At 43.6% G+C, this 19,119-nt stretch overlaps 1 protein-coding gene across 4 annotated transcripts in view; it reads left to right on the top strand.

The window, feature by feature from the left end:
* The first annotated feature begins 8,965 nt into the window (after positions 1 to 8,965).
* Positions 8,966 to 19,119, top strand: part of STK38 (serine/threonine kinase 38) — a 42,648-nt gene continuing 32,494 nt past the window's right edge. For 2 of the 4 annotated variants that reach the window (XM_045193190.2, XM_024557944.4), the window contains exons 1-2: positions 8,966 to 9,283; positions 13,491 to 13,626. In XM_045193190.2, the coding sequence (XP_045049125.1) occupies positions 13,496 to 13,626 (131 nt within the window). In that variant the 5' untranslated portion in view covers positions 8,966 to 9,283; positions 13,491 to 13,495. Of the gene's footprint in view, positions 9,284 to 9,533; positions 10,223 to 13,490; positions 13,627 to 19,119 lie in introns of those variants that run through there. The other 2 variants (XM_045193188.3, XM_045193189.3) reach the window with 2 other exon arrangements.

Genomic DNA, 19,119 nt, shown 5'->3' with positions numbered 1-19,119 from the left:
CGAATGCAGGTCCCTGAGCTAGAGAGAACTTTGTTTCCCTGGGGTTATAACCAGGAACTTTTTCAAAATAGCCAATAAACTTCCCAAGCTTCTGTGGGCTTTTGATAGGTCTACGTCCTGGTTAGACGGAGAAGCCTCTATGATTAAGCATCTCTTCCTGCTCCCCACAACAATCAGGTACTGGAGTGGGGAAGGAGGGGTGTTATTCCTCGCTGGGGCAGTGCTGGGCCTGGAGTGTGTGAAGCTGTAGCTTCCTGGTGAAGTAAACAGGCTTATGCTTCCTGTTTTATTAAACTCAAGGTCTTGCCCTGCCGGGTGGCTCACTTTGTTGGAGTGCCATCCCGTACGCCAGAAGGTTGCAGGTTTGATTCCTGGTCAGGGCACATACCTAGGCTGTGGGTTTCATCCCTGGTTGGGGTGTGTATGGGAGGCAAACCATTGATGTTTCTCACATCGATGTTTTTCTCTCTCTGTCTTCCCCTGTAAAATCAATAAACATATCCTCGGGCGAGAATTAAAAGATTAAAAAAAATAAATTCAACGTTTAATTTCTTTTGCTCTCTTTCTTATTAATAACTAGTTAACTATCTATGGTAACAAGACCATCTTTCAAAGCCAGGAGGTGGTAACTGGCTGTTGGGTCTCTTTTTGCTTCTCTGACCTGAAGCTACACAAGAACCGCAAGTGCTTTTCTCGGCCCCTTTCTCCTACTACCCAGAGCTGCGCTCCTCGGAGCGAGGTTTGGTAAATGTTAATCAATGCGTCATAAAATATCTCTTAACAAATTTGGGTAATCCTACAAAATAAATGCTCCTGATGGAGAGGCACAATGCTAGTAAAGGTGCTGAGAAGTCCTGCAATAAAAAACTGACATAACTTTACTTAACCCGGCATTTTCCAAGAGTATGAATATGGAGCACTTTGGTGTGTCTGTTTACCTCTATTTGGAACCAATGGGATTCACATGCCTTCATTTTTAGGGAATTTATGAGATCAGCTGTCAGCTGGCAGTTAGGGTGGTTCTGGGGCCTCTGTAAATATGGGAAGATTTTTTAACATATTCCTAAGGGAGCCTGAGAGTCTTGTGATTCATACTGCTCTCCACCCTGCCCGTTGAAAGAAACCCTTTCAACACTGGAGCCTTGGAAACTGCCTCGTTTTACAGGAAGTCCCCATCTAAGCGCAATGAAGTCAGTGGGTATCTTATCCCTTTCACCTCTGGCTTTCAGATTTATTTTTGCTTTGTGAGCTTTTTGTCACTCTTTTTGTTCAGCAATTATAGCTCTCTTTCTCTCCTTGCTCCATAATGTTTGTGTAATTCCTTCCCTCCTAATAGTTTCATTCCCAAACAGGAAGGTGGGAAAAGTTTATGTATGATTTGGGAACTGGCCCTGCCTTGCTTCTCTTCCTCCATTAGTCTGAGATTTTTCACCCTCAATTCCCAGAGAAACATTGACTCATCATGCACACACACAGTCATCTGGGAATCAATTAATTTAAAATCTGTATTTCTGAGAAGTTCTCGATTACTTTGGCCCCATCATTAAGCATCCAGTTTAAAGAAAATGAAAATCTCTAAGCGGGCAAAATCGTGTGAGCAAAGCCACTGTTGTACTATGTGCTGCCGTATCTGTGGGTCTAAAACGAAGGCACACTATGGAAAGCCACTATTACATTGTAGCGCTTTCTTTGTTTGAGGTTTCCAGGTTTGTAGCCTAAGCATTAGGGCAAAAATGACCAGATAGATGTTACAGACCCAGCTAATTACATTAATGCTCCACTGAAGGATGGAGCTGCCAGTACATTCTCTCTCTCCTGGCCAGGCTTGGCTATTGGCAGTTATCCCGGAGAATGTGCTGTCTGAGCTCTGCACTCTCTCCTAGGACTGTGAGAAAGAAATGGAGAGGAGAAGGCTGCTGGGTGGGGGTGGAAGAAGTACGCACTGACTCTCCCGTCAACTTTGTCTATCCCAGCACACTTTTCTGATGGGTAGCTTTAATTCACCTGGGAAACATTTACAGAAAGCTATGGTTGGCCATGAAATTGAATGGGAGGGAGACTAAAGAGAAAAATTGCATGGAGAGGAGGGATTCCTTCGGAGGATGAAGGATGTGATGGTTAATTTTGTTCCACCTGGGTGAGGCTATGGTGCCCCGTTTGGTCAAACACTAGTCTAGACGTTATGGTGAAGGTATATTTTAGATGTGATTAACATTTACAATCCCCGGACTTTAAATAAAGCAGATTACCCTTCATAATGTGGGTGGGCCTCATACAATCAGTTGAAAGGCCTTACGAGCAAAGGCTGATGTTTCCCAAGGAAGAAGGAATTCTGCCTCAAGATGACAACATTGAAATCCTGCCCGAGTTCCCAGCCTACAAGCCTACCCTGTGGATTTCAGACTCAGGACTGCAATACCAACTCTTGCTGGAGTTGCCAGCCTGCAGCCTGCTTTGCAGATCCTGGACTTGCCAGCCCTGTCAATCACGTGAGCCAGTTCCTTAAAACTAACCAAGTTTGGATTTCTGTTCACGATGGGCATAGGTAAACACGACTTTCGTTGTCCCACAACCACGTCAACATTACAACTAAAATATAGAACAACCATCACTTAGAACTGTCAGAAATCAAATTGAATGGAAGTCCCACAGCTACAAAATTAAAGAAACCACATCCAATTATGATGGATGCAAAGAGGCTCACTCCAAGACACATCATAATTAAAATGCCAAAGGTTAGAGATAAAGAGAGAATCTTAAAAGTAGCAGGGGAAAAGCAGTTAGTTACCTACAGGGGGAGAAACCTGTAGGTAACTTACCAGTTCCCATAAGACTGTCAGCTGGTTTCTCAAAAGAAACTTCGCAGACTAGAAGGGATTGGCAAGGAATATTCAAAATCATGAAAAGCAGGGTCCTACAGCCAAGACTGCTCTACTTGACAAAGATATCATATAGAATCAAAGGGCAGATAAAGAGCTTCCCAGACAAGAAAAAATTAAAGGAGTTCATCATCACCAAACCATTATTATATGAAATGTTAAAAGGACTTATTTAAGGAAAAGAAGAAGATCAAAACTATGAACAATAAAGTGGCAAGAAATACATATCTATCACTAGTTGAATGTAAAAAAACAAATTAAGCAAACAAGAAGAACAGAGACATAATCATGGCTACGGAGAGGGTTTTGATAGTTGCCAGATGGGAGGGGAGTAAGGGCAATGGGTGAAGAGGTGAGGGGATTAAGAAGTACAAACAGGTAGTTACAGAATAGCATAAGGATGTAAAGTACAGCATAGGAAATGGAGTAGCCAAAGAACTTATACGCATGGCCCATGGACATGAACAATGGTGTGGGGATTGCTTGAGGGGTGGGGAGCTGGGTGGTAGGTGGCAAAAGGGGAAAAATTGGGGCAACTGTAGTAGCATAATCAATAAAATGTAATTAGAAATACAAATAAAAGCACTAGATAAAGAAAAGACGATTTCTCTCTGGCTGTAGCAAAAGTAGATTTACAGTTGTGAATACGTGAAATACAGAGTTTATTCTTGGATTATTATTTATTAGCTATTGTATTACTTTCCATATGAACGACTATAAACCTACTTTTGCCCTACCTTGTATATGTGTGGATCTCCTACTGGTTCTGTTATTGTGGAGAACCCTAACTAACACACAAGGCTCCAGAAGGATGACCCTAGAGAAAAAATATGGAGCTGGTAGACCGTGAGTTTGACCATAATCAGAAAAGTTTTCCATCCTGGCAAAATCTTACAGACAAATCAGTGATAGACACTTTAAAACAAAACTACACAAGGGAAAAAATCGAGGGAATTGTTAACTCTGAGAAAAACAAAGAGGGATATGAGAAGACAGTAATTTTTCTGTCCCACTTGGCTCAGTTGTAAACACTGAATATTGATTTAAGGAGAATGGTGGTGGTAGAAGAAGTTATGTGGAAGTTGTGGTGTGAGTTAAATCCTCACCTTCACTGAAGACATTAAAAAATATCTAAAACGGAAAACTTAGGACATAGCAATATTATTGAGAAACAAGGAGGTAAGTAGCAGAAGAAACAGCTGCAAGTGTTGAAGGCAGCTGCTTCTTCGGAGTCAACCCAGTTGGAACTGCTGTTTATTGTTCTGATTTCTAGATCGGTTAGTGTTTTTCAAGTCCTTACATGTATTACTTTGATAACAAACAACAGTGAAAAGTTATGTGGGTCCAATATGAAAAATTGGGGAAGTGCAGAAAAGTATAAGGAAGAAAACAATATGCATTCATAATTCTTCCACTCAGAGAAAGCAACTGTGTACATATTAGAAGAACAGGATTATTAAATGAATTTGTTGAGATTAAATTATCAAGCTTGAAGATTGAGAATAGTGTAATTTAGATATAAGTGAATACGTAATAAGAACACAATATCGTACGCAGAATGTGGTAAGCACAATTATGTACAGTATGACCACGTACAGTATGATTCTGTATGTGGTCACGTGTGTATTAGAAAGTAGTCTGGAGGGATACCAACCAACACGTTACTGGGCAGTGAGCAGGGCAGGCACTAGGATGGGTAAGTGGGGAAGGAGCCTGGGATGCACTATGTGAGGTGCTCACTCCCACGGTTGTGCAAGTTCGGGGGATGCACCACCTGAGCTTGAGTGCCTCCTTCACTGTCGTGCCCAAGGTGCCTCATCTGACTCATCAGTGTCTAGCCCTGGTAGGGACCAAGGGTTGTTGGATCAAGGACACTTTGCCCCTTCTTATTTTACACTTAGATCAAGTTCTTTTCTACTTTAAGTGCAGGACGTGGACCGGAAGCATTAACATCACCTGGGAGCTTGTTTGATGTGCAGGATCTCAGCTCTGCCCAGACCTTTGGATCAGAATCTGTACTTTAACTGAATCCCAGAAAATTTGCGTGCACATTAAAGTTTGAGAAGCACTGGGCTAGCTGGCACCGGACGTCATTGCCCCAAAGGGCAGGGCGCACAATGCCTGACCTTTAGAGGACTGTGGTCTCTGCTGACAGACTGAGCTTCTGCTGGTGAAGCAATGGAAGGTCAGCCTGATGGAGGATAAGCAGGTGACTGCCCTTGGGAGAAAGAACAATTGGGGGCAATGTTGAAAGAGAAGGGGAAGGCTAGTCGGTCTGAAACTGGAGAAAAGAACGAGACAATAAAGTGCTAATATTCAAACCAAGGAACTCAAGTCCCATGGGGATGAAGAATAACTTAGTATGCTATAAAAAAAGGTTTCCCCCAAGATGTGGTTAGAGAAATCTGTTATAAAATTGGGAAGCTCGGATTAGGGGAATTATACTGTAATTAAAATTATATAAGTGCAGAGATATTATGCTATAAGGCAAGGTGAGCAAGAGACTCACCTCCTCCTCTTCCTCCACCCATAAAAGAGTTATAAAAAGAATCTGGCCAAGTGTGACCAGATAGGTTGGCAATATAGAAAATATACAGGAATTGACTCCGTTCAGTGTTCCCGTTACCCAGAAGTCAATTAATAAGGATCCTGCTAAATGTTAGTTCTCCATTTATATTAGCAAGTTAGATTAAAAGAGAACAGCAAAGTAATATATATTCATTCTCAATCCCTTTCTTTCTTGCCTGCCTTCATTACAGAGCATAAAATAGGTGAGTACTGCCCTGGCCGGTGTGGCTCAGGTGGTTGGGGCATCAGTCCGAAAACTGAAAGGTTGGGGGTTGAATTCCTGAACAGGGCACATGCCTGGGTTGAGGGTTCAGCCCACAGTCTGGGGAGCATGTAAGAGGCAATTGATCAATGTTTCCCTCTCACATTGATGTTTCTCTCCCTCTCTCTCTCCCTCCCTTCCCTTCTCTCTAAAATCAATAAGCATGTCCTTGGGTGAGGATAAAAAAATGAAAGCTGACACAATTCTGGTCAACTTGGAAGTTGTTTGGAGCAGCCACCCCCTCTGCAGAACAGATTCGGAGTAATCTTCCCAGGACTTGGAGCAGGGTGAGGGAAGCAAGACTTCGCCTTGGTACAAGATTGATGAAGGCAGCAAACAACTCAGTGATCAAGATATTTTATTGCAGGTTCTGGCTGGGTAGCTCAGCTGGCTAGCCTGTCATCCTGATACGCCAAGGTTGTGGGTTTGATCCCCAGTCAGGACACATAAAAGAATCAACAAATAAATGCTTAAGTAGAACAATAATATTGATGTCTCTCTCTCTTAAATCAATAAATTTAAAAAATCATTTAAAAAGATGTATTTATTTATTTATTTTTAGAGAGGGGAAGGAAGGGAGAAAGGGAGGGAGAGAAACACCAATGTGTGGTTGCCCCTGGTGCACCCTCCACCGGGGACCCAGCCTGCAACCAAGGCGTGTGTCCTAACTGGGAATCAAACCAGCCACCCTTCAGTGTACAGGTCGGCACCCAGTCCACTGAGCCACACCAGCCAGGGCTATAAAATCATTTAAAAATATATTTTATTGCAATATTAAAACATAATTTGTAATGCAAGAAAACCCCACGATGGACAAAATATCAACATTTAAGGAAAGGCGAAATCTGGCACCACCAGTGCTAGAGCGAGGCAAGTGATGGCGAGTTCTGCAAGTGGGATCAGATCAGCCTCGGTCCGACTCACAGTCCGGGGTGGGTGATAGGTGGCACTTAAGTTTTGTGCCTGCTCCCTAGCTGCAAAGGAATCACGGAGAGTGGATATTTGGAATTTCTAGTTTTAGCGAGAAGCAGGAAGCACATACACGAAAGGTTTTCAGGTAGTCAGAAAGAATGAATGACAAATGTCCACTACACTTATTGGAGTCAGGGTAAAATGCCATTGTTTACATCCCTGCAGAGAGAGCAGCGTATTCTGGCTGAGCTATTTTGAGGAAGACTCCAGTAGTTATTAGAGTTGAGGTACAGATGAATCAATATAGGAATATAGTGAAGAGATAATGAAATCCCTCTTCTGAAACTGTACAGGCTCCAAGGAGAAGATAAAAGTTTGAACTGGGCTCTAGAGGGAGGGAAGGGGAAAGCAGAAAGAACATCGCTTTTGCAGTCAGAAAATAGGGTTCGCTCCTTCACTACTTGCTTACTAACTGTGAGAATTTAGGCGAATCATTATGGTTCTCTGAGTGTTACTTTATCTGTAAAAACTCACCCTAAATTGGACAGAGAAAGACAAATACTGTATGACTTCTCTTATATGTGGAATGTAAGATACAAAACAAATGAGCAAACAAAACAAAATAGAAACAAACTCACAGAGAGATCGAACTGAGGATGCTGCCAGAGTGGAGGGGCTGGGGAAAGGGCAAAAAAGATGAAGGGGGTTAAGAAATACAAACTGCACCCGGGCTGCTGTGGCTCAGTGTTTGAGTGCTCGCCTACACATCAAGGGGTGGCTGGATTGATTCCCAATCAGGGCACACGCCTGGGTTGCGGGCCAGGTCCCCAGTGGGGGGCACGCAAGAGGCAACCACACATTGATGTTTCGCTCCCTGTCTCCCTCCCTTTCCCTCTCTAAAAAAATAAATAAATAAACATCTTTAAAAAAAAGTACAAACTGCCAGTTACAAGTTGAGTCATGGGCATGCTATGTACAGCATAGGGAATATAGTCAATAATGTCGTAACAGCTGTGCACGGCGGCGGATGGATACTAGACGTATTGTGATGATCGCATCATGAGGTATATGAATGTCCATCCACTACGTTGTACGCCCGAAACTAATGTCAACCATAATTTAACAAATTTGAAAAATTGAATAAAAAACCCCAGAAATACTCATTCCATGTAATCTGCCCAAGAGCCATGAGGATCCACTGAGAAGAAAATGAGTGAGCGGGTTTGTAAACTGCAAAGCTTTACGCAAATGTCTTGCGCTGTAATGAAGTCCTTCAGGATGGCTAGGACTTTGACAGAAGGCGCTGAGCGAGAAGGGCCTCTGGGCAGAGACAAGGAAAGGAGAGGTGGTCTCTGTAGGAGCGTGGGCAAAGGGAAACCGGCTTTGCAGTTTAGTCACGTGAAGGCAGCCAAGGAAGGCCTGTGTTTTCAAGACCACTAAGGAAACAAAGCCTGGGACTCCAGGCTTGAAGAATAAAACCACGACCCATGGTCTTACAGTTACACGAGAGAGAGCACCGGATGTCACAAAATGCCCTGAAGAATCACTTGTACACACGCTTTCTCACTCCCTAGATAGCCTCTTGGGAGGCCGGGAGGGACCTTCTTTGTTTCCAGGAGGTTTAGGGCACTGTGCTCCTTTCTCAAGGAACGAGTGGCCAAAGGCTAGGTAAACTCGGGACCTCTCTACCCTAAAGGGTGGTACAGGCGCGGTTGAGTAGCCTTGAAAAGCAGGCTCTTGTGGGCGCACTGGGACGCCCTCCGGTAGCTCTTGTCCAAATCTAGGAGAGCAAGCCTGATCCCAAAGTAAGGCATGTTAAATCATTACTTTACTGAAGAGTAGGTGGGATCAAGGGCTCCAGCATGCTTGTGTTCCAATGCTGGAAAGTCGAGGGAGGGGCAGGGTACGACGACCGCACAGAACCACAATGGGGCGTGGACACGCGCGCAGGTACGCGCAGAAATGGGTGCATGCCAAACTGGTTAAATCCGAGTGAGGGCTGAAATGCAATGACTTGTATTGGTCTATTTAATACAAGTCAATTGTGCCAGTGTCAATTTCCTGGTTTTGATAGTGTAGTCTACGTATACGAGATGTTGAGGGAAGAGAAGCTGGGTGGCTGATGGGGATACGGGACCTCTTTGTACTGACTTTGCAACTTTTTGAGTCTGATTATTTCAAAACAAAAAGTGAAAAAGCAAAACACAAAGGGAACCTCCCCCCGGCCTCGCCCAAGCTGGGACCGCCCCCCACCTCACAGCCTTGCGCTCACCCGGACCCCGCGCCGCCGAGGCGGGAAGGTGTGGGTGGGTGGGGCAGGGCCGCGCACGCGCAGTGCCGAGGTCCCCCGCCGCGTCTCCGGGAAGTTACGCTTGCGCATCCCGGCCCCAGGCCTCCCCGCCAGCCCCTCGCCGCGGCGGGGGACCGCCTGCCTTGGCCCCTCCGTGCTGCCGTCTTTTCCGGCAGTTGGGGAGCTTCCTGTTGTTCTCGCCCGCGACCGTTCCGAGCGCCCTGGTTCGGAGCACCTCGGCCGTCCCCTCCGCTCCGCTCCTCAGGCCGGCCGGCTGCTGCCGCTGGGGCTTCTGTCCGCGCGTCCAGACCTGCGGCCCGGCTGGGTCTGCCGCTGTCCGCCGCCCGCAGCTCGGCCCCCGGCGGGGCTCTGGTGAGTGCTCGCTGCCGCTGTCTGCAGTCCGTGCCGGGCTTTGCCCTTCTCCGCTCCTCCCGGCTCCTTGGGACTCTCCCCTCCCGCCTGCGCCCTCCTCCCTGCCCTGCCCTCTCGGCCCCTCGGCTGCGCTCCGCGTCTCCCGAGTCTCCCGGTCCGCGCTCTCCACGGTTTCCCAGCCCCAGGCTCCCCACCCCGTCCCCTCTCTTTCTTCGCGTGCAGCTGGGGCGGGGAGCCAGGCCCTCTTCTTTGCGTGCCGCCAGCTTTGTCTGCTCGCCGCCGTCTCCCAGTCCCCTCCGGGATCTCGCTCATTGCCAGTTTTCACCTCCTTTTCCTTTTTTCTGGAGCCGAAGAACCCAAGAGCTGAGTGTGAGGCAGGGATGTCGAAAGTCCACCTTTGGGTGTGGTACTTTTGAGCCTGCCCCCTTTCCCTCGGTTAGCCTTTGGGTACTGGGCTTCAGATAATCTTAAAATCACAGGAAAATTTAGTGAGGACTCTTCTATTAAGAAGAGAGTAGAAAAAAAGGAAAGTTGATAAGGACTTACTTTAGTGGCAAGTCTGTGTCAGAAAGTGTGCACAAGGGCTGGTAGAGAGAGACCAGATCTCCCAGTTGCACTTTGAATTGGTTGAAAGACGCGAAGAGAAACTTGTTACTTTTGAAATGCACAGAGGAAGGCTGGGGTACAGTAGACCCTGGGCTCCCTCTCCCTCTCGGCCCCCTTGGCTCTGAATTAGAATCAGCCAGGCAGGAGCTGTGGTTTCCCTGAACATAAAAAACCGTCACAGTTACAGGTTCCACTCGACCCCCGGACAGGTATCAGCTTCCCGGTGAGAGCGTGGGAACTCTTATCCTCCGACTCTCTATGGAAAACCATCCCTGCCACACACATCCATATTCTTACTTCCTAGAAATGGACATAAACACGAGTGTTCTCCTGGTAAGCTTTTTATAAGGTGCTCGCTAAGTGCACAGCATTGCCCATGAGGTGGAGGAAGGCTATTCAGAGTTGGAAGATGGGATACTTGCTTTCCAGTGGCTTACAGTTTAGTAAGAGAAATTAATTAGGTGGGTGACTCCTAAGGACCAGTCTTAGCCCCACTATTGAATTGTCCAAATGAAAGATAATGGATTGTCCAGCCGCAGAGAGGTAAGTGAAGACTTGGTAACAGAAGAGGCATTTATGGAGATAACAGGGCCCTTGTAAAGTCACCAGGTGTATAACTCTCTATACTGAGTAAACAGTGGTTTTCATTTGATCCCCTTTTATGTTTGCAGTGCCTACCCCTGACTTTTTCTCACCTGCCGGTGGTTCCCTAGTTCTGCAGAGTTGGAGAACGTAACGAATAGACCAAGGGCCCCCTGGTCTGTAGGTCAGGGCATCAAGGCTTGGATTATCAAACTCAAGAGGGAAAGCCGAGTCTTACACACAGCGTGTTTGGTTGACCCAGTGAACCTATACATTGCTGTAGGGCAGGAGTCACTGTATCTTCAGATGAAAGGCCTTTAGAGTAAATGAAGAGCAGGGGAGGTTTTGGAAAAAGGTCAAAGACAAGGACAGTGCAACCTTTGCCTTGCGTTAGGAACTGCATGTGACGGTCAGAAGCCATTCTGCTTGAAAACTTACTGGCCCACTAACTACATAAGCATCTTTGAGTGACCTTAATCTCCTGTTACTCTTTTTAAAAGTTTAGTAAATCATACCGTGACTTAAATGGGTCAAAACGGTCCCCCGCCAGCTTTTATACACTCATGGATGGAAATGTAATTTTGTTCTTTTAGCTTTGTTGACAACTGAAAAATCACTCACTCAACTCACATTTATTAACCACCTGTTACATGTAAGGCATTGTTTGTCTCGGGCTTAACTCTCTCTAGTTGTATTTTTTAAGTTGAAGCAGTGTCAGTTGTTAAAATGTATAAGGGGTATCCAGAAATTTTCAGACATGGGAGGCGTGGAGTACAAAGTGCTTGCTTGCTTCAGACTTGTTTTTAAATCTGGTTTTAAAATTTCTTCACCAAACTTAGAGTACATGTGGTTTTCATTGTGGGTGGAGACAGGGTACAGGCTGGCAAATAAGGAACCACACCCAAGCCCCAAGCTTCACAAACCAAACAGGGTGTTTTTTTTTTGTTTTTTTTTTGTTTTTTTTTTAATTCTGATATCCTAAAAACACTTGAGTTTGCTTTGGTATTAGCAGGAACTTTCCATGAAAACAATAACATTTTATAATAAGGTAGAACTGAGTTCAGAGTCTTGAATTTGTGATTACTGATCATTTTGGCACATTGTGAATCAAGATGTTTGACTCTGAAGCAGAGCCCGGATTTTGAATCTCTTTGCTCCGAAAGGGTTAGTCTCTGTTTTTGTCCCCTGAGTGTCATTTTAGAAAATTGTTTAACGCTGTCCTTTTTCTTAGTCATAACAAGTGTTTGCACATTCCGTACAGGCCTTAGTTTGCTACACAAAACAGAAAAGCTACTAAAGTATTAAGAGGAGAACCTTCAGAAAATTTTTCAGGAAAGGCACTAACTTTGAAAATGGACCTTGGCCCCTCTCCTGATTTTTAGTCAGCTTTATGTTGGGATAAAAAGACAGGTTTAGAGGCGGCTGTGCGGGAGGAAGGAGGCATGATGAAGATATAATATTGAACATTATTGCCAGAGCGGGAGCGAGTCAAGGTTGGTGAGCAGTCTGGTCAAGTGCGACGATGCAGGTTGGCAGGAATTTCTGGGAAAAAAGGAAATGTAAATATAGGAAAACATGTTCAATCAGCTATTTAAACTTCGTTAGTATTGGCTTTCTCGTGTGTACAACTGGGAACTTAGGGTGCCTTGTTTTTTATGGCATCTTCCGTCACTAAACTTGGGATTCACTTTTTTCTTTGTAATATGTTTCCATCATAGGTCTTTGTTTTAACTTGTAAACTCACATAGATAGCAAGCATTTATCAAATAGACATGTCAGAGAACATATATATTACAGACGAGCATTTTAGTCAGATGTTTTTAAACTATGGAAATTATAAATTTAAAAGTTAGTGGTAACTTAACTGGTAATAGTACATGGTTATTGCAGAAACTATGGAAAATGTGGAGCATAAACAAAAATAAAATGATCCACTCTCACAGCCTAGAGTTAAACCACTAGTAACATTTTGATGCAGTTTTTAATAATTCTGTGCACATATAGTAAACACATAGACATAATTGAGATGGTATACGTTCTGTTTTGTAACTTACTCTTTTCACTTGGATTGGAAACATTTTCCCTGACATTAAACATTTTAACATATTTTAATTGTTTGCATATTATTTCATTATAGGACTTTTTGATAATTTAATCAGTTTTCTTGCTGGATATTCAAGTTGTTTCTAGTTTTTCTTTGTTTACAATGCTGCATCAAACCATCTTGCGTATGAATCCTTATGGTTCTTTGAGTTCTCCAAGGTAGATTCCTAGATGGCAAAGAATTGTACTGTGTCTACATTATATATTCTTTTAAAAAAATATGTTTTTTAGTAAAGATTTTATTTGTTTTTTAGAGAGAGGGGAAGGGAGGCCAGGAGAGAGGGAGAGGAACATCGATGTGGGAGGGAAACATTGAGCAGTTGCCTCTTGCACGTCGCTGACTCGGGGCCTGGCCGGCAGCCCGAACACATGCCTGACTGGGCATTGAACTGCCGACCTTTTGGTTCATAGGCTGGCACTCAACCCACTGAGCCACACTAGTCAGGGCTATATTACATATTTTTAATTTACACACATGGTGTTGTAATCATGTTCTTTTCCTTTTAAAAAATACAACTGTTTAAAGATACATTCATCCTCACTTTTAGAGGTAGATTTGCTTCTGACTGCTCCATGGTATTCCTTTGTGTGTATCCACAGCGTTGTATTTATTTCTTTACTGAATTTCCTCTAACTTCCCGGAACAAAACGGTGGCATGACGACCAGCTCCTGTAATGCACGTCCTTGTGCGCATCCCCGTAAGGGCCTGAGTGACAGTTTCTCTAGGCCTTTTACCTAGGGATGGCACTTGTGGGTCCTAGGACGTTAGTATCTACTTTTCACCAAGTGCTGTTATTCACGTGTTTGTCCTCCAGAAAAGTTGTCCCAACCTGTAGTCCTACCAGTAGGGGAGGAGAGCGCACAGTTGGTGGATTCTTACCCCAAGACTAAAACCACTTCTTTTCCTTTTTCTAGCAGCCATGGCAATGACCGGGTCAACACCGTGCTCATCCATGAGTAACCACACAAAGGAAAGGGTGACAATGACCAAGGTGACACTGGAGAATTTTTATAGCAACCTTATTGCTCAGCACGAAGAACGAGAAATGAGGTAAAGACCTTTGTTGAGGAAAACTCTGCCGCGGCTTTGGCGTTTATGTGTCATACGGTAAAGCACCTTCACAGCACCTTTTCTCTGAGAGGAGACAAGAGCAGCCGCAGCCGTGTTTAGCTTGTCCCATCAGACTGCAATGACCGTGTCAGTGGTGTCCAGAGCCCTTGCTGTTGCAGCCCGCGCGCCCTGGAAGTAGTCTGCTGAGTGTACAACATTGCCTGGTAGCATTAAGCAGTGGGGCCGGAGCCCGGGGGTCCTCGGGGCAGCGTGACCTATGGAAAGAGCAGCTCCTCCGTAGCCAGAATCTTCTTGGGTTCAGAATCTGCCTCCACCGCTGCAGTAGCTGTATAAGGCTAGAAGGAGTTCCCGAGTCTGTCTGTCTCTCCATTCCCGCATCTGGAAAATGAGGGGGTGGTTGTGGGGTGAGCGTGATGCGTGTGAGCACCTGCCGTAGCGCCTCACACATGGTGACCGTGTAGCTAACGGTGGTGGTAGCCGCGGTGTCTACTCTTCATGTAGAAATTCATACTAGAATTTATTTCTAGCGTTTTATTATGACAATATTCAAAGTGCAGATAAGTTGAAAGAATTGCACAGTGCATACCCATAAATACATGTAGATTCTACAGTTATCATTTGTTGTTTTATCACGTAGCCCTGTATCCATCCATCTGTCTGTTCATTGATCTATCTTAGTTTTTGCTGTACTTAAGGTATGTTTCAGATGTCGGTATATTTTACTTCTGAATATTTCTGCTTGTATAACACTCTAGAGTTCAATATTTTAAGGGAGTAAAATTTGCATGCAATGAAATGCATAGTCTTAAGACACAGGCGGCAAACATAAGGCCCACGGGCCGAATTCGGCCCTCCACCTTGTTTTATCCAGCCTGGGACCTTGTTTCTACCGGGTAGCAGCAAGGAGCTGGGTGGCACCATGCTCCTTGCCACTAGTTAAGGGTAGTTACATTTACACAGTCCTAAAGTACATTCGGCCCTTTGGAGGCAGCTGCGCGGCTGATGTGGCCCCCGGTGAAAATGAGTTTGACAGCCCTGTCTTAAGGGTTACCTGTACCCCTTTGGCAAATGCATGCACCTGTATAACTTAAACCCCTATCAAGATATAAAACATTGCCATTATCCCAGAAAGTTCTTTCATTCCTGGAAATGCTCCTTCAATCCCAGGCAATCACCGTTGTGGTGGTGTTTTTACCATTGATTGGTCTTGCCTGTTCCATACAAATGGAATGTGTAAACCAATTTGTATGGTGACTACTCATTTGAGAAAGGCATCTTTCACTCAGCCTAATGTTTTCAAGATACATTCATGTTGCTATTGTATCAATAGCGTATGTATATTGCTGATATAAACCATTCTGGGTTGTTTTTTTTTTTGAATGCATCCAAAATGTGTTTATTGGGATGGTTCTCCACTCATCCTGATCCTGATTCGGGGTGCCGTTAGTGCTGCGTTCTTCTGAAGGAGCATCCTTCTGTAAGCCTTGCTTTTCCTCCCGTGGGCTGACAGAGGACAGTGCATCAGCCAGCACACAAAACTACCCTTTGTGCTGGCCAAAGACGGTGGTGACTTTGTAGTACCCTGGGCATTGCACATCCACGAAGTGGGAGTTGGGGTTCTGCACCAGGTGGTTCTCCTCTTTTCTCCTCTTCTGGAGAGGGATGAAGCTTGTTGTCGCGGGGAGGTTTTCACCACCAGAAAGCCCATTCTGTTCTTTGACTAGAACTCAGTTTGTTTATACAGTCTTCTGTTGATAAACATCTGGGCTTTTCCAGTTCTTGCTACTTTGAATAAGTTTCTATTAACAATAACATTTGTTATAGATCTTTTCGTGAACATTTGTTTTCAGTTCTGGGGTAAATTTAGGAGTGGAATTGCCGGGTCATAAACATACATAGGCATATGTTTAGTTTTATAAGAAATTGCTAGACCTGCCCTGGCTGGTGTGGCTCAGTGGACTGAGTGCCGGCCTGTGAACCAAAGGGTTGCTGGTTCGATCCCCAGTCAGGGCACGTGCCTGGGTTGTGGGCCAGGTACCCAGTGGTGGACGCATGAAAGGCAACCACACACTGATGTTTCTCTCCCTCTCTTTCTCCCTCCCTTCCTGTCTGTGTAAAAATAAATAAATAAAAATCTTTAAAAAAAATTGCTAGACTTTTTTCCAAATATTACCAACAATGGATGAGAGTTCTAGTTGTTTTACATTTTTGCTAACATTTGTGTTGTCAGTCTCTTAGCTTTATTCTTGTGGATGTTAGTGGTATTTCACTGTTGTTTTAATTTGCGTTACTCTGATTATTAATGATGTTGAACTATTTTTATGTGCTTTTTGGCCATTGTATATTTTCCTTGTGAAAATTTAATCAAATTTTTTGACCACAGAGTTGTAGGAATTCTTTCTATGTCCTAGATACTGGCCCTTTGTCATCCATAGTTTCTCCCAGTCTGTTGCTGTTCTGCTCATTTTCCTAACGATGCTGTTCGATGAGCAGAAGTTTCCAGCTCAGCCTGCTTTTTTTCTTCCTTCCCAGTGTTTGCATCCTGTGACCTTTAAGAAACCTTCGCCTATCCCAAGTCATAAAGATACTCTTCTCTGTTTTCTCCTGGAGGCTTTATGGATTTGGTTTTTACGTTTAGTACCATGACCCATCTTGAGTTACCAAGCGTGTGATATAAAATGGGGGTTGAGACTTATTTTGCTTTTTATGGATAGCCGGTTACTTTAGCATCATTAGTTGTAAAGATTTTTCCTCTCATTCGATTGCTTTGATATTTTTGTCAAAATTTAAAACCATGTGAGTGCGTGTCTGTTTCTGGATGCTCTGTCCTATTTCATTGGTCTTTTTATCCCTATTCCGGTATCACACTGTCTTGATTACTGTTGGTTTGTGGTAAGGGCTGAAGCCAGGTAGTGTAGGTCCTCAACTTTGTTCTTTTTTTCCTTGTTTTTCAAGCTTGCTTTGGATATTTTAAGTTCTGTACACTTCCATATAAATTGTAGAGTTTGCGAATTTCTACAGAAAAGCCTGGTGGAATTATGATTGTAAGTGGATTGAATCCATAGATCACCGTAGGGGAGAACTGACAGCTTAACAATGTTGAATCTTCAGATGCATGAATATGGTACATTTTCCCACTTTGTTAGGTCTTCTTTAATTTTTCTCAGCAGTGTTTTGTAGTTTTTAGTGTGGAGATCTTATGTGTGTTCATCTTTCCCTAGTATTTTGGTGGTTTTTTGGTGCTATTATAAGTGGGTATTTAAAATTTCATTTTCCCAATCTTTGCTATAACACAGTGATTTTTTCAAATTGACTTTAGATAGAGAGAAGAAGGGGGTAGGGAGAGGAGAGAGAGAGAGAGGATACATTGATTTATTGTCCCACTTATTTATGCATTCATTGGTTGAGTCTTGTATGTGCCCTGACCAGGGATCGGAACCACAACCACAGCGTATCGGGATGGTGCTCTCACCCACTGAGGCTCCTGCCCACGGCCTCAGCAGCAGCAGTTTCCACCTGGTGTGCCGCCGCACGCTGGTGCGCCACAGCATGCTGGTGTGCCACAAGAATTTTTAAAACATGCAGTTTAGTCAGGGGCACTGACCTCTTTTCCCTTAGATTTTCAAATAAAAATATGACAACAACTAACACAACAATAGCCATCTGGTGTAAGTGAATCAAAATTATACCTATTATTTGTCAGATTGGCAAAAAAACATAGTATATGGAATTTTAGTAATTAGTTTATGTGTGCCATAAAATGAAAAAGGTTGAAAATCACTGCTGTCGCATGTGGAAATGTAACTGAATTTTGTATATTGACCTTATGTTCTGTAACTTGCTAATTTACTTATTCTAGTAGCTTATTTTGGTAGATTCCTTAGGATTTTCTATGTAAACAATCGTGTCATATTTAGAGTGTTACTTCTTTCCAGTCAATTTATACAGCTTTCTTTTCTTGCCTTATTGCATTGGCTGGAATTTCAGGTATAATATTCAATAATAGTAGAAAGACGCCTTTGTTTGGTTCCCATTTTAATGGGGAAGCACTCACTATTTCACTGTTCATTATTACATTAGCTGTAGGTTTTTCAAAGATGCTCTTTATACATTGGGGAAGTTGACTTATGTTCCTGTTTGGCTGGGAATTATTGTTGGTTTTTTTTAAGTCACGAGTGGGTGTTAAATTTTTTCAAATGCTTTTTCTGCATCTTGGGAATGATTACATTGTTTTTCTCCGTAGTCTTTTAATGTGGTGAGTTACATAGACTAATTTTTTAAAAAGATTTTACTTATTTTTAGAGAGGGAGGGAGAGAGGGAGAAAGGGGGAGTGAAACATCAGTGTGTGTTTACCTCTAATGCACCACCTAATGGGGACCTGGCTTGCAACCCAGGCATGTGCCCTGACTGGGAATCGAACCAGCGACACTTTGGTTCATAGGCCTGCACTCAATCCACTGAGCTGTACCAGTCAGGGATGTGGACTAATTTTTGCATATTAAACTAACCTTGCACTCCTGAGGTTAAAAAAAACACTCTTGCTCATAATGTATTACTCTTTTTATATGTTGCTCACTTCAGCATGTTGATATTTTGGTAGACATTTTTGCATCCTTGTTCTTAATGAGGATGTAAATCATAACTTACGTGGGATATATGATTTGACCTTAAATACATAGATCCGTATGCAGACTGGCAAACATGTCTTGTAGCTGGTGGTAGCTGGCTGCTGTGCACTGGGACAGGTGCTTGCCTAGTACCCGTTGTTAGGATCGTGGGGAATTAAAAGATAAATTTGCACAGTTTATCTCTAGCCGAGTGAGATCTGAGCTTCTGGTGTTGTAGTTACAAAGCAGATGCTTATGAGTCTTAAGTTATTTGTTTTAGTTGATAATAGTCCATTGGTTTCTAACCCTACTGGCTCTGCCCTGTGTATCACATTCCCCCGGAACAAGATGATGCGCGGTTTTATTTGCACTGTTAATGTGTTACATTGTGCTCTGCACTGATTGTAGCCTAAAATGGGTTGAAATTAATGCTTTTTTTGTGGGGGATTCTTAAGACGGAAAGAACTTCCAAACACCTTTGTGGCTTTTGTTTTTCTTTAAGACCAAATTAATCAAAAGACAGTAAGGAGAGAATCTTAGACATGTAAGAGAGGTAGAGTGTTTGTTTTTGGTAATTTTTGTGGTCCTCAAATCACCAGCATTTTTCGTTTTTACAAAAGCAGCAGATACCGCCCTGGCCGGGTGGGTCAGTTGGTTGGAGAGTCCTGGTTATGCCAAAAAAGATTTTGAGTTTGCTTCTGGGTCAGGACACATACCTAGGTTGTGGGTTCGATCCTCGGTCAGATGTGAGCAGGAGGCAACCGATACATGTTTCTCTCTCACACAGACGTCTCTCTCTCTCTCTCAACGCAATAAAAAACATCCTCAGGTGAGGATTAAAAAAAGTAAATAAATAAAATTAAA

This window comes from Desmodus rotundus, chromosome 11, assembly GCF_022682495.2.
Source record: "Desmodus rotundus isolate HL8 chromosome 11, HLdesRot8A.1, whole genome shotgun sequence".
Classification (NCBI taxonomy): domain Eukaryota; kingdom Metazoa; phylum Chordata; class Mammalia; order Chiroptera; family Phyllostomidae; genus Desmodus; species Desmodus rotundus.
Note: the sequence above shows the minus strand (reverse complement) of the source record. Positions and strands in the feature narration are given on the sequence as shown.